We start from the raw sequence: 26802 nt of genomic DNA, 5'->3' as shown, positions 1-26802 counted from the left end.
GCATAACCACCTTCAGTACTGGGGGTGAGTGAGTTAAAATGGACAAGAATCAGTCACTTTCATTCAGACAACCACAAAGTATTCTACTCAGGGCATGAAAAGACGTGAAGAAACAGGGTGGCTCTCATACTAAGAAGAGATGTGACAAAAGCAGTAAAAGGATACAATGCAAAATCAGATCGAATCTTCTCAAGAAGGCTTCATCGAAAACCTATAAATATCTCCATAATTCAAGTATATGCACCAGTCACAGACGCAGTAAGGGAAGAAATTGAAAGATTCTATGTCTAGAAATGTTAGTCAAATAATTAACCCCCAAAAACAAAGTCGACATATCCACAGGTCAGTGTAAGCACTGTACTTTGACTCTTATAAAAAAGGAACCATTCCCTGCAGAAAGGTAATAGTGTTATCTGTCCTGGAAGCATTGGTCCCTCTCTACTCCCTCATCCATCCAGCTTTTAGTGTGAGTGCAAACAGTTATACCTGCTGGAATTTTGTTATTTCTTTGACATTGTTTTCCTTTGTTTCACCCTTTAGATGCTTTGTTACATGCTCCCTAAATTTTAACCTCGACTTATCCATGGGTCATATCAAAATTCATAATTTTGGCCCCAAAACCTACATAAGATTGACTTATAGTCGATTCTATACAGTATTCATTGCAAACACATTTTTCATACAACCAGAAAGAAGGCTGTACACATGGACATCACCAGATGGCCAACACAAAAACCAAATAGATTATATAATTGGAATTAAAAGATGGCAAAGTTCCGTACTGGTGGCCAAGACTAGACCAAGCGCCGACTGTGGCTCAGATTACAAACTACTCAAATCAAAAATAATAGTAAAACTCAAGAAGATAACAAAACCAAAGGATGATCTGAACAATATCTCATCAAAATTTATTGACAATATAAGGAACACTACTAAGCATAATAGACCAAGAACCAGAAGAACTATGGTCTGAAGCCAGTGACATAATAAAAGGAGAATGCATACAGATACTCTCAGTAGACAAAAAGAAAGAGAAGAAACCATTTGAGCTGACTATGTGACATGCCCAAGATTAAAACTGAACCAGAGCCTCCCCTCCATCTTAACTGCCACCACCCTGACCTTGGAGGAAGAGAAGAAGAGGCAGGCACAGCTCCACCATGCCTAGGCTCAGGAGCAGATGAAAGGTCCTTCCTTCTTCTTAACTGCTACCACCCTGGCCTTAAAGGGAGAAAAGAGGAGGCAGGCACAGCTCCACCATACCTAGCCCCAGAAGCAGATGGAGTACCCTCCCTCCATTCCCTGGCTTTGGAGGGAGAGAAAAACTGGCAGTATCTGCTGGAAGTGATCCCCTTCCCCCCTGTCCTTTCCTTCTCATTTTGTGTCATGTCTTTTTAGACTAAGACTAGGGGCAGGGAAGTGTTAAATTAGCAATATGTAAACTGCTCTGGGAGCCTTTGTGACTGAAGAATTGGGTATAAATACTCAAAATAAAATAAAATAAGATCACCCTATGGGTTTCCGCATCTGAGCAGGGAATCAAATCTTGATCTCCAGTCATAGTTCAATGCTCAAACCACTATATTACGCTGGCTGTTATGCATGTTTAGAAACAAATAAATTTATTTTAATGGGATTTTGGTGCAAGTATATGTGCATAAAGGCAGATACTTATCCATGTGTAACATATACAACATTCTCTGAAACTTTCTGTGTTGTTTTTCCCCCCAATCCAGGCAGTGTTTCAGACCCCATTCACCCAACTTGGTCAGTGTCCAGAAGGATGCTCAAGTTACACCTTCCCTAAAATAATGGGTGCTGCAAAGGTGAGCAGATTAAGCTATTGCCACAAAACAAACAAACAATAATTTATCAACCAAGCATTAGTTCTTCTTTCGATTTTATAATTCTTCTTCAAGTTGTAATCTCGAAGTAGCAAGGAGTGTGTGTGTTTGTATGAGTGAGTGAGCAACTCTATTGTATGCAGATTCTATAACTAAAATGTTTAACAAAAATAGTACTTTTCTATAGTTGTTGTTTGCCTCCAAGTCATTTTTAACTTATGGGGACCCTAAGGCAACCCTATCATAGAATTTTCTTGGCTAGTTTCTTCAGAGGGGGGTTGCCATTGCCATCCTCTGAGGTTGAGAGGATGTGACTGTCACAGAGTCACCCAGTGGTTTTTTATGCTTGAGCAGAGAATTGAACCCTGATCTCCAGAGTTGTAGTCCAAAATTCAAACCACTACACCATGCTGGCTCTCATAGTTCACACATGCCTCCCATGTGCATTACTTGTTTTTTCTGCATCCAGTGTCTTTGCACATACATTTAGTGGGGGTGAGCAGCTGTGACCTTCCAGATATTTCTGAACTACAACTCCCACTAGCCCTAGCTAACATAGCCAATATGCAGAATGGTGGGAACTCCAGTACAAACCCCTCTTGAGGTCCATGGTTGCTCACCTCTGGTACAAACTGGTAACAGTAAAGCCTTGTATTTGGGCTGGTGTGGACGTTCTGTCTGTCAGATATCTGACAGATCATTCACACATCAAAATTATAACTATATGCTTTAGTCACTGAGATATGAAATGCATGAATGAACCAGCTCTTACATTTTTTTAAAGTGAAAGGTTAGTGAGGTTAGCCTACATATGAACTGGATGTGAATATTCCTTGCATCTTTTAAAGCAATCAAGAGCCTGATAAAGCTAAAAACAACTGGTAGTATAGGAACCTACCAATAAGAAGAGGGACACACTATAAAAACTCTGAGGGTGTCATCCCTTGCTGCCCAAGAGAAACTCAGGTGTGAGTGGACAGCTGTCCCCTTCTCCATCTCCTCTCTCCTTTGATTCTCTTCTGCTGCTAGTCAGGCCTCTGAGCCAAAGAGCTCCTTAACTCTCTTATTCCCTCCACTCCAGTCAACTGCTGCTTCTTTGGATGGTCTGGGGCAGGGGAGGGGGAGCCTTCAGCCTCTTGCCACGGCAGCACCTACCACAACCACTGTATTGCCTTGTTTTCTATTGGCTGGTCTCCTTGACTCCTTCTGGCAAGCACACATCCTTGATGGTTTTGTGGGAGGCACTGGGAGATTGAGAAAGAAGGCCTGCTTTACTTTCCCCAGAGACAATGTTCTTGCTTTCAATCATTTGTTCAGTGGGCCCTTGGTATCTGCTGGGGTTTGGTTCCAGGACTCCTGTTGATAACAAAATCCATGGATATTCATGTCCAATTAAATACAATGTAAGGGGCAAAGCAGACTGGCACAATACGCCGGCTTTGGGGAGGCGTGGGAGCATGGCATTTAGACAACACATGACCTGACGCTGCCCCCAAGCCAGTGTCACGTCGCCTACCCAACCCCACAGTGAGCAGTGTTGCAGTGCTCCAGCAGTGTGGCATTTATACGCTGCATGCTGCAGGAATGCCGAAAAGCTCCCACTGCCATGGAAATGTCAGCTTTTTGCTGGCTCAAAAAGGAGTGGCTTTCTACTACGTACTTCTTTTTGAGCTGACATACAGCCAGATTGGTGTCCCGGTGTGCGATTGCTGCAGCTCCGATCCGGTATTCAAAGGGGCAGCATCAAGCCACCCCATCAGGGTCATCTGTTTCAGCCTTAAGTAAAATAATATCCCTTATTATAAAATGGCAAAATTAAGTTTTGCTTTTTGGAATTTATATAGATTTTTAAATTATTTTCAAGCTGTGAATAGTGGAATCTATGGATAAAAATTCCATGGATACAGAGGGTTGGCTGTAATGCCAAAATCATTTTACTGCAATCAATAAACACCATTCCTGGTTAAGCATTTTTAAAAAATAGGCAGCGAAAAGCAATAAAGAAGCTGCAAGAGCGAATGGCTCATGGTTTGAGATGACTCTTTACTGACGTACAGAGCAAGATGAACTTGAACCCTTAACACAGGAAAACAAATATTATGTTATAGAAGAAATATTACTTAAAGCTGTTGGAATAAAACTCATGACTAGAATGTGGTAATGAGGTTTCTAATCTGTTCAAAAGGAACAGACAAAACTGGAATGGAATAATATTATGCATAAAGGGTGTATAGCCCTGTGAGGAGATCTATCACATGGAACATGGAAGTCAGATAGAAAGCATTTGGGCAAAAAGAATGAAACAGTAGCAATGTGAGATTCTGCTACATATCTCTAAGCCAGACAGAGCGCTTGGATGTCTTCATAGATCAGACTGCCAAATGTTCAAAAGGAGAAATAAAGTAGTAATGGGAAATTTCAACTACCTTGGTATATGTTGAATATGCCAGGAATATAAAGAGCATATGCTCTTCCTCAAATGTGATTACAGTGGTACCCCGGGTTACGAAATTAATTGGTTCCGCTGCCGCTTTCGTAACCCGGAAACTTTCGCTAGCCGAATAGCCCATAGGCGCTAATAGCGAAAGCCGCGATTTCGTGTGAAATCGCGCCGAAAAGCACCAAAAAATTTTTTCGTAACCCGAAAAAAAAACCGTAACCCGGAACAGTTTTTTTCTTTGGAATTTTTTCGTATCCCGGGAATTTCGTAAGGCGGTGCTTTCGTATCCCGGGGTACCACTGTATTTCATTTAGCAAGTAGTGTTTTGTGATTGGTAACTAGAAGTAAATTGGAGCTTCATTTGTAAATCTGTCTGCTGAAGCATATATTTCTGAAGGAATTCCGTTGTGAAAGGGAAAATATTAATTCCCCTTGATGTTTGTTTTGACCCATATATTTACAATCACTTATAGTTTGGGCCTTCCAGTACAATTCTGTGCATCGTTATTGGAAAGAAAGGTCCCTTGTATTTGATGAGACTTAGTATCCTATTTTATACATATTTATCTAGGAGTTTAGTCTCAATGAAGTCAATAAAACTTATATGTAGAATACAGGAATGCCTAAGACTGCACTTTGAAGCATTAAACAATATTCTGCCAAGCTTGCCTCTAATGACAGAAATTGAGATTTAAGCCCTATCATTTTGCTATAATTTAAATATGTATGCCTGTAAATTGTACTTAGAACTGCTCCATTTTTGTACAGCAGATTCTAAGTTTATTGTCTACCTTTTCTTTACATTTTGCAGTAACTGCATTGGCCAGGGAATTCTGTATTAAAGATATCTAATTATATGTGTGAAAGGTAATTGAAGGACTCTTTTGTGCCTCACAGTGAAAAATATTTGAACGCTGTCCCTGACAGTATGTTTCCTTTTCATCATCTTCATTATTCTTTTTCAAGACTGCCAGATTGAATTATCTGAGGCTCAGACAACAGTCTCCACAGCTTGTGGCTTGGAAATATTAGATCTATGATTAAATTCTCACAAGCTCACTTATATATATTTGCATGTACTAACAGGAGTGAGAAAATGTATGCATAGTCCATAGTTTACATCTGTGCTCCAAGCAACATGAGAATATAAGAAAGGATCATAAGGCCAGTCTTTCTGGATCAGAACAAAGATTCCAGTTCCCCTGGGGCATGATGTAAATTTCAGAAACCAAGCAGGAGACTAAGAAATATCCTGCCTCTCAATTTAGCAGTCATTTACTTACTGTGGCTGTTCAAGATACTGTCCACACCCATTTTTGTAATTTTTAAAGCCTTCGAAGTTCATGTCAAGCATCTCATCACAGCACTGAATATTATGCATTCATAATGAGTTGTGCGAAGTACTTCCTTTCTCTTACCCTTAACAAGAAATCAGAGCTAAGGGAAACGCAGAAACACACCAAGGGAAGCATCAAGGATACAGCAAGATCAATCCAGTCTTTGCAGACTGCTGACATAGGGGATTATCACACAGGAGGCTTACCGTGGTTAAAACGCCAGTAAAACGCTTCAGAAATGTGAAGGTGTGATAACCGGTCGTGCTTCTGAAGCGCCACTAAAGTGTCCCCTCTCCTCTCCCATCAGCAAGGCATTCTCAGAGCAGCCATTTCTTCATAACAGAAGTTCCTATTATTGAAGAAATGGCTGCTCCGCGAACACTTTGCTGACAGGAGATGAGAGGGGATGCTTCACTGATGCTTCAGAAGTGCGACCGGCTATCACACCTTTGTGCTTCTGAAACATTTTACCGGCATTTTAGCCATGGTAAGTCTCCCATGTGATATTCCCCATACTATTAGAAGTCAAGTGGACTCGTTGTTAGATTGCTTATGGACTATCATTGCTCTTGGGAACTTCATATGTATTTATGATGCCTGGCTGTCATAAGGAAAACACAACTCACTCAGGTGGGTGGGATTCAGAGACATAGCCATGTTAGTCTGAGGAAGTTAGACTTAAGGCCAAAATAATGCTGCTTTGGGTCACTTTTGAGGTATGCTGTTTAAATGATGCATGCATCCTAAGAGGTCAGAAGCTGTGCCAAAGCCACGTTCCAGTTCTAAGGACTGGAGTGCAGCTTTGTGCAGCTTCTGGCCTCTTAAAATGTGTGTGTCATTTATACAGCATATCTCCAAAGTGAACCGAAGCAGCTTTATTTTTGGCCTATCTGTTCAGGCCCTTAGTCTATGAAAACTCATGCTACCGCTTCTTTCACAAGGTTAGTCTCAAAAGTGCTACAAGATCTGTTGTTCAATGTATTTGTGATATATGGTTGTTATAATGTATTGGTTTTTTCTTTTTTTTCTTTTTTTGAGTGTTTTTTGTTTGTTTGTTTGTTATGTTTTTTTAATCAATAAAATTTAAAAAAATTTAAAAAAAGTGCTACAAGATCCCTTTGCATAGAGATAAGTCACATTACAAGGGTTCTAGAAATAATGTGAATTTTGTCACATTGACGTTGTTGTTGCTGCTGTTATGTTAATTCTAGCGCATGCACTTACCTGTTCAATTCATCTTAGACTGGTGAATTTTAACCACATATTACCTTGGTTTGCTTCTTTTAGACAAGACTTAACAATGTTATATCTCACCAATGATGCATTACTTCCTCTTCTGACATTATTATCCCATACATCTTTATTATCTTACAGTCCCTGACACATTTTAAGCAAAATAATCTGTATGGGAAATGAATTATCAGTAGACATTCACAACTTCCATGGCAGCAAGGACTTAGTCTTGCCTCACCAGACACTGTCTGTATGAATATGCATACATATATGACATATACACATGCAAGGAATTTTAGCATTTGCTGCAAAAATGATTTTAGTTATTCTGTACCTTCTTATTACGTCACCCTTTATTCTGTTTTTCACAGTATAACCAGTTAAACACCTGAAAGAGCTATAGAGTAAACGGTATCACAGTACAATTTAAGTAACAAATGTGGCAATCGTCTATAAAATGGTGGAGGCTTGAACTATTCTAAAGTATTTAAAATGGAGAATATAAGATTGTTGTGCTTTGTGGCTACAAAATAAACTCTGCACAGTTGAATGCATTTGTGAACTTGGGACAAGTTGCCTAATTTTTCATATATATATATATATATATATATATATATATATATATATATAGGGCTACAAGCCTGTATACACATACCTGGGAATAAATGTTATTGAATGAAACTGAGGGGTTGTTGTAGGGTAATTTAACTTTCCCAAGGCTTCAGTCCTTGCTAAGTAAACAAAAATATTTAATATCAAAAATGTCATAGCCAAACCTGTTAGGGTCGAGCTTTAAATTAGCAGAGTAACAGAAATGTGCTTTTATCTAATTATGCTTCCCTAAGAACTGAGACTGACCCCAAAAACAACAAACACAAGTAGCTTGTATCAGAAAACAAAAGTTTACTAATGGCTTAATCTATATTTACATAAAAGCTATATCCTAATCTATCTAGTGAATAATTCAGGTAAACAGTAATCTTTATCTAACCATCATTTTAAAGAAAGTTGAGAGGAAGAAGATTGAAAAGCAACAGTTCAGCTGAAAATCTTGAGAGAGAATGACTGTAGTCCCAAAGGGGGAGTGATCTAAATCACATAGGCACATTATAGACCGCCCGTTTGGGGCAGCCTGTAACTGGCCCTTTCCCCGCCGGATCGAGGCCTCAGCTGCCACAGCGGTAGCCTCTGAGGCCCCAATCTGCTGCTTTCCAGGCCGTGGGGAAGCGGCAAAAGGCCGCTTCCCCGTGGCCTGGAAAGGGGTGTCCTTGGGGCTTCATGCCCCAAGGACACCCGACGGCGGCGGGGACGCGGAGAAAGGGGCCACTCGGCCCTGTTCTCATTTGTGTTGATGGCGCAGCTATGTAGAGCAAATCATGGAAGGGGCTCTGAAATGGAGCTCCTTCCGGGGCCGCGGAAAGGGCGCCCCAGGCGCCCTTGTGCAACCCCACTACGTCACTTCCACACTGCCCCATTTGGAGGTGGCGCAGTCGTGAGGTAGTCATGGCGGCGCCCATGTGTATAGGGCGCCACCATTTTCTACGCGCTCTGTGCGTATTAGGGTTAGGGGCATCAGGAAGTGACACCCCTTTCTAACCCTAGTACGCTCGGAGTGCGTACTTTACGCCCGTATGTAACGGGCCTTAGTTAGTTTGAATGAGAAAGAGGGGGAGGGAGGGGGGGGAGAGTTTGCATGCAGGAAATCCCTATCTATCTAAAGAAAGAGAATGCAAAATCTTCCAACAGTTGCCTACACAGAAAAAAAAAATCTGCTTCGCATCACATTTTTCTAGTTCACAGTGGCCTCATTTATACCACACACTGAGGAGAGATCAGCATTTCTCCCTGGTGAGCTCACTTCAATGCAAGGGGGTGCTCTACATCGCTGATCCTTCACATTATTTTGAGTCACGCGGCCATGTTAGCACCGCTTTTTTGTTCTTTCCATCATGCATGTGAATATACATATTTCTGCTTTAAGCATTGGGAGCCAATTGCTTTTCCTATCCCATGCATCCGCATCCTGTTAGCACACCCTGTGCTGTATTTGGTGTCCCTATATTTCATACCAGGCAGCATGTTCTTGAAAAGTCACAATGATGTTTAGGAACACCAGGTTAGGTTCCCAGGAGAAAATGAGTGAGACCCGAGGCATGTAGATGATCCAGGTAGTAATGAAAAGCTAAATGGATGTATATACAGGTGCAAACAGTTCTAAAGGCTACCTAGTCTCTTGCAAAGCTAAATTTCCCCAAATTTTAAGTAAAACTGATAGAAGGTGGGGGACCCCCCCCCCAACAGTCCCTCTCCATCTTTCTTTGGGCAACGATTCCTATAGAATAGCTTGTATAAGTGATGATCATGTCATAATCAGATGACCCAGATCAATGCCCAACAACCTGTTCTACCCACTGAAAACTCCTCCTCCCCAAGTCAACAGTGATGCTGCCTCAGAGGGCCAGCCACACAAACAATTATCTGGATTTTCCAGGAAAGCACAAGGTAAAAGGCAATATTTTTTCTTTAAAAAAAATAAGATTAAAGCCTTCAGGCATCAAAAAGAACCTGATTCCAAGTGAATCATCTAGAACATAGTGTCTTACTCGCACTGACTATGAGGTGAGTACAGTTTTTTTCCACCAGTGTAGACAAGCCCTTAAATTCTGAGAATTGTATCAGACTGCATTGTTACATATGCTATTTCACTTTCATCATTCAGTGCAGTCTAGAAGCAACCAATTATATCCATGCAAACTATTGATTTATTTAATTTACCTATTAGATACATTATACCCTATCAGAAATCACAGGTATATGGATCTTAAATTTCTAAGGTCAGGAATATATTCTCTAAAGTCAGGAATATATTCTCATCTCATGGTGTAACACCTGGAGAATATACTTGCTCAACTGTCAAGATTTTATTTAAGAATCTAGGACTTTTTATAGCTATCCAAAGTCATTCTTGTCTCAACTTCATTTGGTTCATTAGATTTTCTCAGAATGAAAATATGGGACAATTGGCTGCCATGGCAACACTTCTCATAATTTTATGAAGCATCATGCTAGAACTTTGTTTTTATTTAGATTAAAAGTACTTAGACAGGAAAGGAACATGGGAAAGGATATCTGAACATTGGGAAAGATATCTTTAAAACATAATAGCTGATGCAATGTAAACTAGTCAATTATGGTTGGATATGGGGGATTTCTTTGGTAGATTTCTATAAACATCTTGAAGTGCTTTGCCAATAACTGAAAAGAGGCCCAACAGAGTGAACTTTTCTTTACAGATGAGCATACATGTACACACATCCAACAGTGCTCTACTGCCTTTAAGACTAATAGAAAATGAGGATGAAAAAAACTCCCACTCTCACAGGATCACCATCTCAGCAGTAGAACTAGCACTGTCTCAGCATCTGAGAAGTATATTGGGTGTAGATAAAAGGACATCTGAGGCTGCTGTTAGAGCTGAATTAGAAATCTATTCAATCCATTCGCAAGCCAAAATCAAAGTGTTTAACTACTGGGGTAAAATCATTGAAATGGAGCCCGATAGATTATCAAGACTATGTCTCTTAGAACAGTCACAATCTGATCTTCAGTCCTCTTGGTTTATGCAAACAACAAACGTTATAAAGAGCTATGGTCTTCCTGATTTCTGCACAGTGAATGACCAAACAAAAAAGGGTGCGAGACAGAGAATCTTGGATATCGAAGCCCAAAAAGATATAGCCTTCCTTAGCAATGTAGGTAATTTAAAATGGCTGAACCGATTTAAACACTCTTTTCAAAGAGCAAATTATCTAAAAATACAAATGCCAAAATACCCGAGGGAGGCATTTACTAGAGCTAGATTTGACCAGCTTGACATCATGGTAAGCTATGGAAGATTCAATGGTATTCCTTACAATGAGTGAATCTGTATCTGTGGAGACCGAGAAATTGAAGATTTAGCTCATATTTTATTCAAGTGTAATCTGTACCAACAGGAAAGAGATCAGTATCTTGGTCCCTATATCAAAAGAACAATATTTTTGGATAACCCATGTCAGAATCTCTTACTTCATGAGTGGCCAAGATTCAAAAATATCTATTATCACAGCTCGGTTTTTATGTAAAGCTATACAGTCGAGAGTTAGATATGTGGGGTCTATTGGGATAAATTGCAGAGGTGATGATGTGTGTTGGTTCATGTTCAATTTTATTATTTTATGTATTATCATCTTAATGCTGTAATACATTTGTTTTTATTTTATTTTTTTTACCCATTTTTGTATCTTGAACCTGTGGTATAGATTTTTATGATCAGTTTTATAACTATGTCTCATTTTTAGGTACTGTACTTCTAATGTACTTATATTGTTTTACATTTATATGACAGCCATACAGTACTCTATATACATCTCAGATTCTGTGTTATTATATTTCAGTTTTCTAATTGCTATAGAATTTCTATAGGATTTTATAGTGTGTTTTATTTGTTTTAGTGTTATTTTGAAATGGCCTACGGGCTAATCAATAAACATTTCTTCTTCTTCTTCTAGAAGAGCAGGAAAGGAGTGTAAAGGAAGTGACTACAGTGAGGAGGTGGTAGAAACAGCAAATAGGAACTGAAAATGGAGGACAGAAAGGCTAGATAAAGATGGAAGTTGGAAAACAATCTGTCAGATATGTGAGAAATGAGCATGAATAGCACATGCAGTCAGTAGACTAGATGGACAACTGGGAGAATGGGAAGAAATGGGAAGACACACTCACATGGATATGGAGTTTCCATATTGGCTCCAAATGACCTGCAGAATGTGTGGCTGCATGGTTGAAGGGCACAAATTTCTAGGCACACTTGATGCCTGAGTTCAGGGAGCAAAACTTTCAGGGACACAATGTATTGTGGTTATGTAGACTGGCGGCAGGTTACTACCAGTCCAGTAGAGCTGGACTGTATGGAGTCTTTCACTAAATCAACAAAAACAAGATAACATCTGGAACTTTGGTTTGGATAGTGGAGTGCCCTTGAAGGATTCCTTGAAGAAGACACAAAGGATTAAATAAACAATTTCAAGAAATAGGTCCAAAGCAGACAGCGCATAGGGCAGCAAGCTGTGTGTGTTTTATTGTTAAAGAAAATGAAATTAAAATTACAGCTCAATTACTGAAGGCTGTCACAGATTGAAGGGGGGAGAGATTAGCAACAGCAGCTGCACAGTGTAGTGGGAAGGGAAGAGATCATGAAGGTTGGAAGAGCTGACAAGAAACAAAGGAATGAGAACAAAATCTTTAGGGAACAAAAGTGATTGAACATTTGTCTGCACTTACCTTAATACATGTTCGATGAATGTAGAATGCTAGGTGGAGGATTATAGAACTCAGGGAACTGTCAGTTACTGAGTGTTATATCACTGGAGGAGTTCAGAGACATTAGTTTTTTATGTATCAGAGAGCTCCATAGCCCAGAGCATAGAAGATTGGGATACACTTTCTTTCAGATCAATAAAAGTTGATAACAAGTTCTGTAATTACATTCCATCATTGCCAACCCTTACCAACAGTTACAGACAAGGTGGAGACATAGGGTCAGAGCAGACAAATAGGAAAAAAACAGCAGTTTTCTGAAAGCAGATTGAAACCCTGCTGTCTGCACAGCCCACTTCCAAGGAGGACCAAACACCCAGGGCAGTCCACACAGCCTGGCATCAAGCCATGCTGTGTCATTTGTTTTGTCACCTCCCCACCATGCATGTGAATCGTCGCACAAACACATTGCCTGTGACCTTGAACTACCTCCCATGTTCCACCCAGATGCCATTCCACCCCTTTGATTGGCCACACAGTTGCACCTCTGATGCACCACCAGTACAGGGGTTCGGTGTGCCAAGTGATACATGCCCCCTTTACCTCATGCCTCTGTTGGGCTGTCTGGTTTGTGTATATTGTTAATACATCCATTGGAGTTGTTGCACTTTCACTTTTTTGCTTTGCTTCAGCCCATGTTGGCACCAGGCTGCTTATATGCAGGCACAAAGAGATGGACATTTTCCACATGCGTTTATGCGACGATCGAGGCTTCTTTTTGCTTTGGTTTTTAGTCCCAGAGCATTACTTCATTCCACTTTCCACTTGCTTTCGCCTCATACATCGTCTAAATGCCCCCCCCCCCCCCCAAATGGCTGGAAGCAGCTTTATTTTGTCTGTGTGTTTCACCCTTTAGAAAGAAAGTTAGCTGACTGATTAAAGTATTGATTTGTTAGATTTTCCTCGTAAAATGGCATGGCTTACTAGACTTCCTGATTGATACTGAAGTTAATTTTAACAATCTATTTATTTATAATTTATAAATAATACAGTCATCCTTCTGTTCTCACAGTCTTCAGACTCGCGTCACTCACTTATGTGCGAGGGATGAATGGAGGAAGAAAGAATGGGGAGTTCACCTGCACACACCCCACACCCACACCTATATTTAAATCAGTGGGGTTGAATATAAATGAAACTCCATTTTCATCAGGATGTCTGGAATGGAGCCCCCACAAAAAAGGAGTGGCGACAGTAATTTGTTATTATAAATCAATGTATTATTATGAATAAATAGCTTGCTGAAATTAAAATTAACTTAAGTTTAAGTCACAAAATCTAATGAGATAAGCCATTTCACTCACTAGATTATTTATTTATTTAATTTATTTATTTATATTTGAGGATCACAGGGCCATCTCCCAGTTTTTCTTTTCATGGGAACAGTCTGCAATTGTGATTTAGTCAGTTATTTTTCAGTCGCTCAAGCCTATTGGACATTTTTTTTTTTACTGAATTTCTAGCTGCAGGAGCGTAGTAAGTTTATCAAACTTGTTTTCCTAAAATACTGTGTATAAATCTGACTATGGTCAGCTTTCACAGCTAGCGTTGTCATACATTTCAACATGACATTAGCAATTCCTCAAAGTTTCTCATAACTATTGCTTTATTAACCAGTTTTTCTTTATTGGTGGGAATGAAAATCAAGACAGCAGATCTCCTTCTTTTATCTTTCTTTTGAAAGAAGAAATTATCAGCAAGACATGTCAACACTTGACTGGAATTAATCAGTGTGTGCGAAAATGTGTGTGTGCGTGTAAGCAGAATCTATCTGAAATAGGATTACTGTACTAAAAATAGAAATGTCTGCTATGGTTCACCATTATAAAATGTTGTTTGTTTTAGGAAATTATTCATAACCTGGGTGCTCTGTATTATCACTGCAGTGCCCTTTCATCTTGTCTTATCCAAGTGATTTCATTATCACCCCCTCTGTCCCTTTCCAGTTGGTTTCAGTAGGGCTTCTAATCTTAGTTCATTGATTTTTGGTACAGGCTATACACTATTTGCAGGCAACACTACTCCCCCTTAACTTTGGTTGAGCCTGTTCCTTTTGTACAAGGTAAACAATCCAGTTTGCTATCTTTTAAATCATGAGTCTCTCATACCACCATCCCATGCTTATGAATGTGTACTTGAATTTGAAATCTGTTCTCTTTGTTTCCCATATTCCATGCATTAATAAAACTGGAGGGTGTGATTCCTGAGCTTTTCCCATTGCATTTATCCACATATCATAGACTCCACTTCCATGATCTGCCCTCCACTTTTGTCACTCATCTTCTTCTCCCTAATTCGTATTTGGTTCTTAGCACTAAACTTTTGCCAGTTTCCCCCACAAGGGTTAATTGATCAAGTTTGTGAGGCTTTTGGCAATGACATTCTTCTGAATCTTCATTAGATACCCTCTATCTTCTATAAAGAGTCCTTCATTTTGGTAAGTAAAGCAAGCACCACTTTTTGTTATTGAGTCTTCACTTTTTTGTTATTTTTAGGCGAATGAGATGCTTCTTTTCAACAAGAAGATAACAGCAGAAGAAGCATGTGCCCGTGGTCTTGTGACTGAGGTTTTTTCTGATAGTGCTTTTCAGAAAGAAGTTTGGACAAGACTGAATGCATATGCAAATCTCCCTAAGAATGTGTGTAATGATAACAGATTATTACAGATGTTGTATATACTAGCATATCATATTGTATGCTTGCTTTAATTGTGGTCGCCAATGCTTACTTTCTAGTATGTACCAGTAATTAGGACTGCAGCTTTAAGCATATTCAGACATTGTTGGTTTTAGTTAAAATGTCAACAAGGTTAGATTTTAAAAAAACCCAAAAAGGTATAATTGATATTCCCGAATGAAACACAGGGCCAAAACTTCTGTTCACATGTTAATTTTCATGCTGCCTCTTTTGGCAGGCTCTAAAAACCCATCTCCATCTGATCATTCCTGACCACAAAGACAAATTGTCTCTAGGCAACCATAGGAAACGAAGTGTTTTTGCCACAGTAACAGCTTTTGGAGCTTTCCTTTACAGCATGGTGTTAGGATATGTGCTTTCTCCAGGTCGTAAGACCTGGGAGGAGAGAGTAACAATAGGTGGCCTAATACAATAGGGATTATTAATATAACACACCCTTTTGTAAAAGTGGGTTGGGGCATTTAAGTAGTATGCTATCCTGGGCTGGACTGAAGAATAAGAAAGGTATATTTACACTATTTGTTATTTTGGTTGTTTCTCATGCTGAAGAGAAAGTGGAGGATGAAAATTTAAACACCACTGTATCTTCTAGCAAATGTAGGGCTTGGATTACAAAGGGCATGTAAATGTTTTATATGAAAAAGACTTGAGAGAAACAGTCCAACAGAACATGAAAATGAGCTCAATGAAAATGAGTAGACCAAAGAAGGCAAGATGGGAATGAGTTAACTGGGGCAGCCAGTAAGAAAGCTCATTTGGGTCTCCACAAGTCACATTTAAAGTTCCCAGGCATAAGTGCTCCTGGATCTTTTATTGGGTGTATGAGAGGCCATTCAAATATTTCACCTTGAACAAGAAAAAGGACTGTTCTTGCTGTGTGAACTTCCTGGTACAGTTCAGTTTCTTGACATTTCCAGTTGATCTTGGAGATGAAAAACTGCAATGCAATTTAGCTGTTTATACTGAGATAATCTGCTTTTATGTATGGAGATTATCAAACAGGGGGAAAAAGCTGGGTTTAAAAGGCATGCACCTGGCAAAGTCGCGCAATCGCACTGAAGATTTTCAGACACATTACGCTTATCCAGGGCTTAATTCATGAAGATCCAGGAATGCTTTAGCAACAAACCACTCACAGGGAAGTCCCAGGAATGGTTTGTTGCTGGAGAATTCCTGGATCTTCATGGGTTAAGATCTGAATGAGCATGACATCTGAAAATCTTCAGCGCAATCTGCTGGCAGGCTACACCCACATTCATATAAAGGAAAGGACCCCACCACCAGTCAGCAGTAGAGTCACATGGCTGTTCATGGTGCAGTTTGTGACAATTCTACAAAGAGCCTTTAACATAAACAATCACACAGATAATTGGCAAGATCTGCTATTGACAGCACAATCTTCCAGACTTTACTATGTTGATAAACACCTGTGGTAGGAGGGGAAACCATGGTCCTTATTAAGTGTTAAATCAAAGTTGCCAAGGGATTCAAGTCCAGTGGTTATATGATGGACTCTTCCTTTTCACCTTTTAGGTTAGCAACAGACTTTCTTGAGAGGTTGTAATGAGCTCAGTGACTTTTCTTTAATGTGCCACAAAACTGTGTGATTCCAGAGGATCTGCTCCTAGCAATACAAATTAAGATAAAGTATGCAGTTACTCCATCCTTTCCTTCTCAAGAGATTTGTGTGTGTATGTGTGGTAAGAAAAAAAGGTTAACGCAATAGTAACAAAACACAGAGGGGTTAGAAATACAAGCCATGGTCTGGATTCCCATAAAATTCCATATTCAAGGAATGGCAACTATACAGTAAAAAGCCATATCTGAAAATACCCAGTTTGGTTCTTCTGCAACAAATTACCACTGCTCTTGAACACAATCCATTATGTTCTTGTAAAATTCTCATTTATTTCACTAGGAAGTAAATGTTCAGGGAAACATCCCGGAGGAATTTATAATGGATTCTCTTCTTTTGTTATTAGGACCTTAATGTGTTCAAAGAAGAGACAAACTTACCTTTACTTTGAGTAACATTTCTATTTTATTTTTCTCCAGTCTCTAGCCCTCTCCAAACAATTAATGAGAAGTGTGGAAAAAGAAATCCTGCATGCAGTTGCTTCACGAGAGTGTGACCAGCTTCTGGAAAGATGCTTTTCAGATGAGTGCATTAATGCCATAATGAGCTTCTTTCAGAAGAAGTCAAAATTGTAATCTCTATTGAATAACATTTCTATTGCCCATATAAAATTTACATTTATATTCTCTACATATTTTAGGTTTTTCTTGCACTCGAGTTAAGGATGATGTATCATATGCAGTTTGAACAGCAATACTTGGCAATGTTTTTCCTCCCAAGGGTCTCACTGTTTACCTGGGCTAGTGTTACATTCTGCAGTGCTGATACTCTGCAACAGAAAGCTGCTGTATCTCATAAATACAGTCCTTAAGTGAATATATCATGCATTAGTTACAATGATTTCATGTATGTCAGGCCTTAAATTTATTACTGTCCTGTCCCTGTGCTGTCCTTACTATCATGCTATTTTTTTGTGAACACAAAGGGGAGGGATTCCCCAAAAGTAAGGGTAACCTTCAGGTCACATGCAGATAGTGGGAGGGTTGTATACCTGGTACATACACCATATTTTTTCAGATTACCCCCCCCCCCCAACCCATTTGGCTGAAAACTGTCTCCCCATGAAACAGCAAGAATTCCATCCTAAAGTATCACCTTTGAAATCTCAAGTGACCAAATGTCACAGACACTAAGACAATGTGCTGTAGTTTATTGGGGTCTGGAAGAATCAGAAAGGGGCCCTCCAAGCCCTAGAGTGTGCTTATTCCTGCTCAAAAGAAACACAAGCCAAATTGTAAAGACCTGAAAACCAGAAGCACAAACCAACCAAAATGAAAACGTAAGTTATCATACATATAATGCAGATGAAGGACACACAATACATATATTGTATGTCCTTCATCTGCATCATATGCCTGATGATTTATGGTTTTGTTTTGGTCGGTTTGTGGGACTCTCCATAGAATTCAGACATTTATGTATATATACAATAAAATATATACTATACAGTGGGCTCTCCACACTCACTGGGGTTAAGGGCACAGGACACCTGTGAAAGCTGAAAACCTGCAAATAAAAACCCCCACTATTTTTCGCTGAGAGGACACCTCTCTAGGAACCTCTAGGTCCTCCAGCACAACTCTATGATCAACATCCATTGGAATTTCACCATAGACTCATGCTGGAGGACCTACAATTCTCTAGGAATTTCTAGGTCCTCCAGTGTGACTCCATGGCTAGCTTCCAGCACAGTCGCACTGGAGGATCTAGAGATTCCTAGAGAGAACATGTTAATCAAAGTGATGAATAATCAAAGCTGCAAAAGTCAAAGCCGCAAATGTGGAGGGACAACTCTGTCTCTCTGTGTGTGTCCAGTATATCTTTTATTGTATATATACTGTGGATATTGCATACCGTGATTTCAGTAAGGCCTTTGACAAGGTTCCCCATGACAATCTTGCAAACATGCTAGTAAAATGTGGACTAGAGAAGGCAACCGTTAAATGGATTTGTAATTGGTTGATCAGCTGAACCCAAAGGGTGCTCAGCAATGGCTACTCTTCATAGGGTGCCATAGGGTTCTGTCCTGGGCCAGTGCTATTCAACATCTTTATCTTTATGACTTGGATGAAAGAATAGAGAGCACGCTTATAAAATTTGCAGATGCTATATTTGCACCAAATTAGGAGGAATAGCTAGTACTCCAGAGGACAGCATCAAAATGCAAAATGAATTAATAGATTATAAAGCTTGGCCAAAGCTAACAAAATACATTTCAACACAGAGCAATGTAAGGTGCTGCACTTAGGGCAAAAAAAATTAAAATGCATAGATATAGGATGGGGGACACCTGGCTGAGTGATACTATGTGTGGAAGGGATCTAGGAGTCCTAGTAGACCACAAGTTGAACATGAGTCAACAGTTTGATGTGGCAGCTAAAAAGGCCAATGCGATTCTAGGCTGCATCAATAGAAGTATAGTGTCTAGACCAAGGGAAATAATAGTGCCACTCTATTATGCCTTGGTCAAGCCTCACCTGGAATACTGTGTCCAGTTCTGGGCACCACAATTCAAAAAGGATAATAATAAATAATAAATAAAATTTTATTTATGTTTCCCCGCCTCTCCCGGTTGGATCGAATCGGGGTTACAGGTGTTTACAGATTGGAGCGTGTCCAGAGGAGGGTGACTAAAATGGTGAAGGGTTTAGAAACCATGCCTTATGAGGAAGGACATGGGGAACTGGGTATGTTTAGCCTGGAGAAGAGAGTTAAGGGGTGATATGATAGCCCTTTTAAAGTATTTGAAGGGGTGTCACATTGAGGATGGAGCAAGCTTGTTTTCTGTTGCTGCAGAAATTAGATCATGGAACAATGGGTGCAAGCTCCAGGAAAAGAGATTCCACCTCAACATTAGGAGAAACTTCTTGACAGTAAGGGCTGTTTGACAGTGGAACAACTCCCTCAGAGTCTCCCTCCTTGGAGGTCTTTAAGCAGAGGCTGGATGGTCATCTGTCAGGGATGCTTTGATTGTGATTTCTTGCATGGCAGGGGGTTGGACTGGATGACCCTTGTGGTCTCTTCCAACTCTATGATTCTATACATGAATGTCTGAATTCTATGAAAAGTCCCACATTCAAGTAGAAGATCCAATTACAAATTTTACAACAGCCCAAATGTGTTACCTTTTCTGTACTTCTTCAGAAGATAGGCCTGAAATGGATTGAAATAAGCAGGAACTAACATAAACACATTTCAGTGTCAAAATAGCTGAAAACAGGCTGATTGTTCTTTCCAAGCAGTAACACTCCAGTTCTTTACAAAAACATTCAGTACTGTATATGCATACACACAGGAGGCTGAAACCATGCTCCTTGGAGATGGGAATGTGGCCTCTACAAAGAAAAGTCCATTGTTTGGGAATCTTGCCAGTGATGATCATTCCAGAAGGAAAGGGAGAAGCAGCAGGATTAGTACATTGTCCTATCATTATAGATGGCAACTCCTTAATAGTAGTCAAGCTAAGGCCTTTGTATCTTCTGCTGGCCTAGCCCTTGGCAAGCATAATTCCCTGCTGACATAGAGTTAAAATGTTAGTGTAATTTGGAGTTCTGCCAGCATTGGTAAACATGGCAACCTTTCCCTTGTTTGACTAGTAGAAATCAAGGATAGGATTGCCCTGCTAGTGAATATGTGTAATCTTATGTGACTGCTAGATCCCCCATAACACCGCCCGAAATTCTTACTTGTACTACTTTAAGCTCATAAAGTGGAAAATTACAGAATATGAGGGAACACTTCTTTGAAGGTGTACAAAGGGTTGTCATAGTGAAAAGGCAGGTGTTCTGGTTGTGCTTCTTATACAATACTATAATAAAGAAGCAGGAGACTGCCTACTGACTTACTTAGTATAGTACTTATTGCCTATTGAAAAAAGTCTGTAGTAAATAAGTATGAAGACAATGATTTGATGTAAGAACAAAAGAAATAACAAGTCTGAAAGAAGCCCTTAATCAGTGGTTTCTGTTTCTTTCCTTATGCCCAATAAACTACTAACCAAGTATAGTATATAGCACAACATTCAGAATCTAAAGTCTTTTTCGTTTATATTTGAAAAATACGTTTCTGGCTCCCATGGCTTCAGAAAATTCGGTGGCAGGACATATTCTGCTCTGACTCTTAAGTCTTACTTGAAGCATTTGTCAAGACTTGCCTAATTTTAGGTTTTCAAAGATCCTGTAAAACAAAATTCATCTTACTGTTCTATAAGTAAACCTATTATAAGTAAGCCTGAGGGCAGGGAACTGTCTAATTAAAAATTTGTGTGCTGCTCTTTAAAACTATACAGTATTTTAGAGCAGTATGCCTTTTATGGATTACTCTAGATTACTCTGAAAAATACCGACTTATTAAATTTGGAGGGTGATGAATTAAGATTCGGATGGCATGCCTCTCTTTTGGTTTGATAAAGAGAAAGTAAGTAAAGATTTTAATAATCACTTTGTTAGGAGATCTTTATTATAGATATGGAAAATCTATAAAAGAAGATGTTCACCACAAAAACCAATTTGGATTTCCCCACATGAAGCCCTGTTCAAAAAAGAAATTTTTATGAAGGATAGCTGGATAATATTTGGAGATTTAATTAATCAGCAAGGAGACCAAATTAAAATATTATCACAAGAAGAATTAAAAGAGAAGGTGATAATGGGGCATTGACTATAGGCAGTTAAGAGAAAAATTAAGAATAGAAATGAGAGAGAATGGCATAGGAGGGACGTTAACAGAACTAGAAAAAGTTTTGGAGAAAGAAAAAGATCAAATTCTTTCTAAAATATATAAAATATTATTAAAATGGGAGACTGGGGAAGAATACGTTAAGGATTAAATGACCCAATGGGCCAAAAAATCTTGGATACTGTGTAGAAATAAATAAGTGGGAAAAGGTCTGGGGGGAAAAACAATTAAGATTTGACTAGCACAAAATTTAAAAGAAAACATACTCAAAATGCACTATATAGGTGGTATATGACCCATGAAAAGTTATCAAAAATGTATATACATGTAAATCCTTCATGCCAGAAGTGTTCAGAGGAAAAAGGTTCTTTCTACCACCAATGGTGGTCATGCAAAAAAGTAAAAAAAAACATTGGAGTGTAATGCACTCTGAAATTGAAAAAATATTGAATATAAATTTTAAAATAACCCCAGAATTATATTTGTTAATTATGCTAAATGATGGCCTAAAGAAATCAAAGGAAAGACATTTATATTATATGATACTAGCAGCCAGATTAGAATTTGCAAACAAATGGAAAATTCAAGTTTGCCAACAGTACAGGACTGGATAATAAAATTATTGGAATTGGCGAATTTGGACAAACTGACATGTCTAATTAAAAATAATAAGTTAGAGAAATGTATACAAAGCTGGGAACAGATGTTGGAATATATCAGCAAAGAATGGGGTAATATAATGATTATGAGTTTTAAAGACTGAATATACAAGTATGTGAAGCTTGCTTAAAATAAGTATATAGGAAAATTAATGTTACTTTTTGAAATAGTACTTTATGATATAAGTTGGGAGCTATTGTACATTTAAATAATTAATTATTAATTACTAATAGGATATCAGATATTGAGTAATGAAGAAATTCCAGGACTCTGTTGGGAAAGGAAGATTTTTTTAGACTTTTTCCCCTTTTTCCCCCCTTTCTTTTTCTTTTTCTTTATCTTTATTCTTTTTCTTTTTTCTTTTTTCTTTTGTTGTTTATTTAGTCTGCTTGTAATTTTTTATATTTAGTTTTCTATTTGGATAAATGTATGTATGTAATAAGATTAAATAAAAAATATTTTTTAAAAAAATTGTAAGCCGCTCTGAGAGCCTTTGTAGCTGAAGAGCGGGGTACAAATACTTCAAATAAATAAATAAATAAATAAAATAATGCTTTGTGGTGTTTTGCAGAGTCTGCCAATGGGATATGGGGCCCAAAGTGATGATAGGCCCATGGAGCAGAACCGAAGAAATTTGATGGAAGAGAGTAAGGAACAGAGTAGACAATTATCCTAATCTAGGCAGGTAGAAAGCAAGAGTACGGAAACAGTGAATAGTTTTTCCCTCTACTTTTCAGACAACTCTCTCTAATGCAAAAATACACCTGAAGCCCAGATTTTTTCCTGGTTAGCTGGCAGCTCAAGTACTAGTTAGCTATACCTCATTCTAGATCCCCAAAGTACATAACTATAACATGTGATAGTCGAAGGGCAGTGTTATGATCTACATAGATACTTGCTATATCGAATGATAGCAAGTAAAATGCGGTTATGAGAAAGGTATGTTTTCCTCCTTATTATCTTCCTCATTTTATAACCTCCTTTTACTTGCTATCATTCAATATAGCAGACAGATTACTTTGACCACTGCTTCTCTCAGGCTATAAGGTGTGAGACACAGGCAATATTTCCCCCCCAACGTGCCAATAACTTGCACTAAATTTTGGTCCATTGGATACAATTACAGCTGGCCCTCCATATCCATGGATTCTTTATCCACAGATTCAGCCACCCGCAGCTTGAAAATGTTATATATACATACAGTATATATATATATTCCAAAAAGCAAACCTGTTTTTCCCCCCATCTTATATAAGAGACACCATTATACTATGCCCTTATATTTAGTAGGACTTGAGCATCCACAAATTTTGGTATCCACGGTGGCATCCTGGTACCAAACCCCAGCAGATGCCAAGGGCCCAATATATTTCTTTCTTTATTGGAAACTTGCTAAGGACCAGTAGCTGAGGTGCTGTCAGATGGCCATCCCTTTGAGGAACGTTGTTCTAGATCAGTGCTATTGAAAGTGATGGGCTGTGGATGTGGGGAGGTCCTCAAGCCATTGGCTCCACATCCCTGGCACTTTGGGGCAAAACATACTTGCCAATTTCCCACTTGAGACAGATCCCAGAGGACAGTTCTAGACCTAGAGCAGGATTCTTCCAGCAGAGCAATAAGGAGGGCATGATCTCTTGAAAAAGTCAACTCACCTATAAACAGGAAAGCAAAATGCAGCAGTGGCAGAAGGATTCTTCCCTGCCGGAAGCTCATGTTCTTTTGCACCCAGTATCTTTCCATCGGGAGGTTACTAATTCTTAGATTCCCTTGGTCCACAATCCCTGGCTGTATGGCACAGAATAGATGATGGTTTGTTCTCAACCAGATCTCAAGGAACTTGCACTTGTGAAGGACCTGAAGGAACTTGTGAAGAGCTCTGAACAATGCTGATGGGGGGATTTCTTTTCTAAAACCCTTTTTTTTTCTGACTCACTCCTCCCATCCCCTGCCCCACCTTCCTCTTTTTAAAAAGATATTATTTTAATTTCTTTAGCTCCTTGTCATTTAGTCTTAGAAGCAGGATGGTGTTTTTGCTGAACACATTAACCTTCTTGTGGTTTTTTCCTATAGCCAACTACCTGACTCTTGTATGAACAGATCTGATCTGGAAGGGTTGTTTCCTAAACTCTTATCTGTTTCCGCAGCTGGTATCTATGGCCTTTTAAACTCTGCAGTCTGTTCAGTTTTTTGGTATCTGAAATTCCAAAACTGATAGGGAGAGTATGTTATAGGAAAAGGTGAACCATACCAGGATATTTTTCAAGCATGTGTCCTGCTTTATACAGTCCGCTATTTTGAATGTGGGTGAATGCATATTGCACACCAATGGCAGTTTGATATCAGTGTGACTGTTGTGGCTACGCCCTATGAAATCCTGGGATTTGTAGTTTGGTGATGGACTTAAAATTCCTTGCCAGGGAGTTCTAGTTTAGAACGCATGTGGAATCCCAAACTTCCCCCTGAGATGCATCTACACTGCAAAAGTTTGAGACTGCTTTAACTACCATGTCTCAATTTTATGGAATTTGGGGATTTGTAGTTTTATGAGCTGTTTAGCCTTCTCTGTCAGAGGGTGCTGGCATTACAACAAATTCCAGGATTTCATAGGATGGAGCCATGGCAGTTCAAGCAGTGTCAAATCTAACTTGTTTGGTAGAATTGAAGCTGCTGCAAATTCCTCTCTTCCTGAACATTTTTTTTCCAGGACAGAGCAAGTGAGAGGGACAACAGTCTGAGAGCCCTATGATTTCTAAAATGACACAAAGTTCCACCTAAGGGGAGAAGCAATGTTGTTCTCTCTGAACTGAACTCAAGAGCAGTACCACAACTGTATTTTTAAGCACAAAAATGAAGAAACAAAAGAGAAAGAAACAGAACTACTTCCAAGGTTCTGATTTTTATTAATTTTGCATTATGGTTGTTATGTCTATTTGCCAGGTTCAGTTTGACAAGTTATAATTTTAAAACTTGCCAAACTGAAGTTTAATTTGATGACTATGAATCTCTCAAACAGCCTAACATGTGACCCCTGCCAGATGCCCGGGGGAAGGCGAAAAACCTCCAGGATCTCCAGCCAATCTACCCTGGAGGAAAATTCCTTCCCGACCCCAAAAATGGCGGCCAGTGCTACCCTGGGCATGTCGACAAGAGCCTTCCTTATGTAAGCAAATGATGAAGCTCCCTCCTTCCATCTCTCCATGTAGAAGACATGCTGGCATCCTCCAGGATCCATCATCATCATCAAAGAAAAGCCATCCTGTCTGGACAGCGTGATGTTTCTTCTAAATGTTATTTTAAATTTCATAAACAGCGCTGCTAATTATATTTTTAAAAAATGGATCAGCAAATACTCTCTTACTGGAGTATAATTTTGCAGCAAGCAATATTCGACGTCTTGCTATCCCCCATTTCCAAATGGTAAAAGTTTTGTAATGTGGATCTCTGAAGACCTTGTAGCATATCTTCTTTCAAAAGCGGGCTTCATATTTCAAAAATTCCCTATGAATATCTTTTATTAATTTTCTTTCAGAGGCTTGTTGTTCTCTGCCAACTTCATCTTGGCAGGATTTTACAACAGCAAGGATCACAGGGGTCTTGCATAAATTCAGTCTAGAAAATGATGACATTAGAAAAGGCAAAGACTTCTCATATCCTGGATCCATCAACAATCAGAACAGAAATTGCATTCAAGGAATCAGAAGAAGACTAGGATTGGGAAGGGCAGCTATGAAAGAATCAGATAAGATCAAAAAATGCAAAGCTATAACACTGAACACTAAAGAAAGCATCATCCATACCATTGTATTTCCCATCACCATCTATGGAGGTGGGAGATGGAGAGTGAAGAGAGCTGAAAGAAATAAAATCAGCTCATTTGAGATGTTGTTCTGGAGAAAAATGCTGTGGACACCATGGATGGTCAGGAAGACATGGATATGGAAATACATAAAGTATGAACTCTCCCTAGAAGCCAGGATGCACAAACTAAGGCTGTCATATTTTAGTCACATTATGAAAAGGCACAACTCACTAGAGAAGACAATAATGCTTGGAATGGTAGAGGATAGGAGAAAAAGAGGTGGATCACATACCAGATGCATAAACTCAGTTAAAGAGGCTATAGCTCAAAGCATGAAAAGGTATGCAGAATGGTTGAGGATGGAGGAGCTTAGAGAGTGTTTCACCCATGGGATCACCATGAGTCAAAGTCAACTTGAAGGCAGTTATCAACAACAGTAAAAAAATACATTAATTTTTCAAACATCTTAACAGGTGGATGCTGCTGGATGCCCAGAGGAAGGCGAAAAACCTCCAGGATCTCTGGCCAATCTGCCCTGGAGGAAAATTCCTTCCCGACCCCAAAAGTGGCGGCCAGTGCTACCCTGGGCATGTCAGCAAGGACCACAGACCACCAACAACTCTTGTTCAGGCCAAACTTATTCCTTCTTACCTTAAGGCTCAAAGAATAAGCCTTTTTCTGCATCCACAGGGTTCATTTCTGGACATCACTCACCTTGTGACAGTTTCCTTGAAGTTTAAATTCTGTTATGTTCTCAGTTATTCTTAAATGTTCTGGAGTCACTGCTTTCATTCTTGTACATCATTTACCTTCTGATAGTTTCTTTGAAGTTAACGTCTCCTGAGATGATTGTATGAATTAATGGGCTTTTTTGATGACCTCTCCTCATTTATCTGCAGAAACCTGTTATACTGCAATGAAAACAATTTGTTACATAGTGTTTATAGTTTATGAAAAGAAAAGGGTGAGATTGCAAATGGCTTCCAGAAATTTTAGGATCAAAACTTTTGCTTCACCTTTTTGTTCATGATGGGATGTTGTGCCCACGTATACTCAGCTTTCCTGTATTGTGGAGCTTCAGTCCTTCTGTTGTCATCCAAGTCTGCAAGACGGAGGAGAAG

The 26802-nt window shown here is 39.2% G+C and overlaps 1 protein-coding gene across 1 annotated transcript in view; it reads left to right on the top strand.

The window, feature by feature from the left end:
• Positions 1-17120, top strand: part of LOC149317013 (enoyl-CoA delta isomerase 2-like) — a 36451-nt gene extending 19331 nt beyond the window's left edge. The window contains exons 5-7 of the mRNA XM_089518798.1: positions 1737-1826; positions 14708-14851; positions 16965-17120. Of these exons, the coding sequence (XP_089374924.1) occupies positions 1737-1826; positions 14708-14851; positions 16965-17120 (390 nt within the window). The remainder of the gene's footprint in view (positions 1-1736; positions 1827-14707; positions 14852-16964) is intronic.
• Positions 17121-26802: the final 9682 nt, after the last annotated feature.

The sequence above is a fragment of the Sceloporus occidentalis genome, unplaced genomic scaffold (genome assembly GCF_023333645.1).
Source record: "Sceloporus occidentalis isolate IW3139 unplaced genomic scaffold, rSceOcc1.0.p SCAF_3, whole genome shotgun sequence".
Lineage (NCBI taxonomy): Eukaryota > Metazoa > Chordata > Lepidosauria > Squamata > Phrynosomatidae > Sceloporus > Sceloporus occidentalis.
Note: the sequence above shows the minus strand (reverse complement) of the source record. Positions and strands in the feature narration are given on the sequence as shown.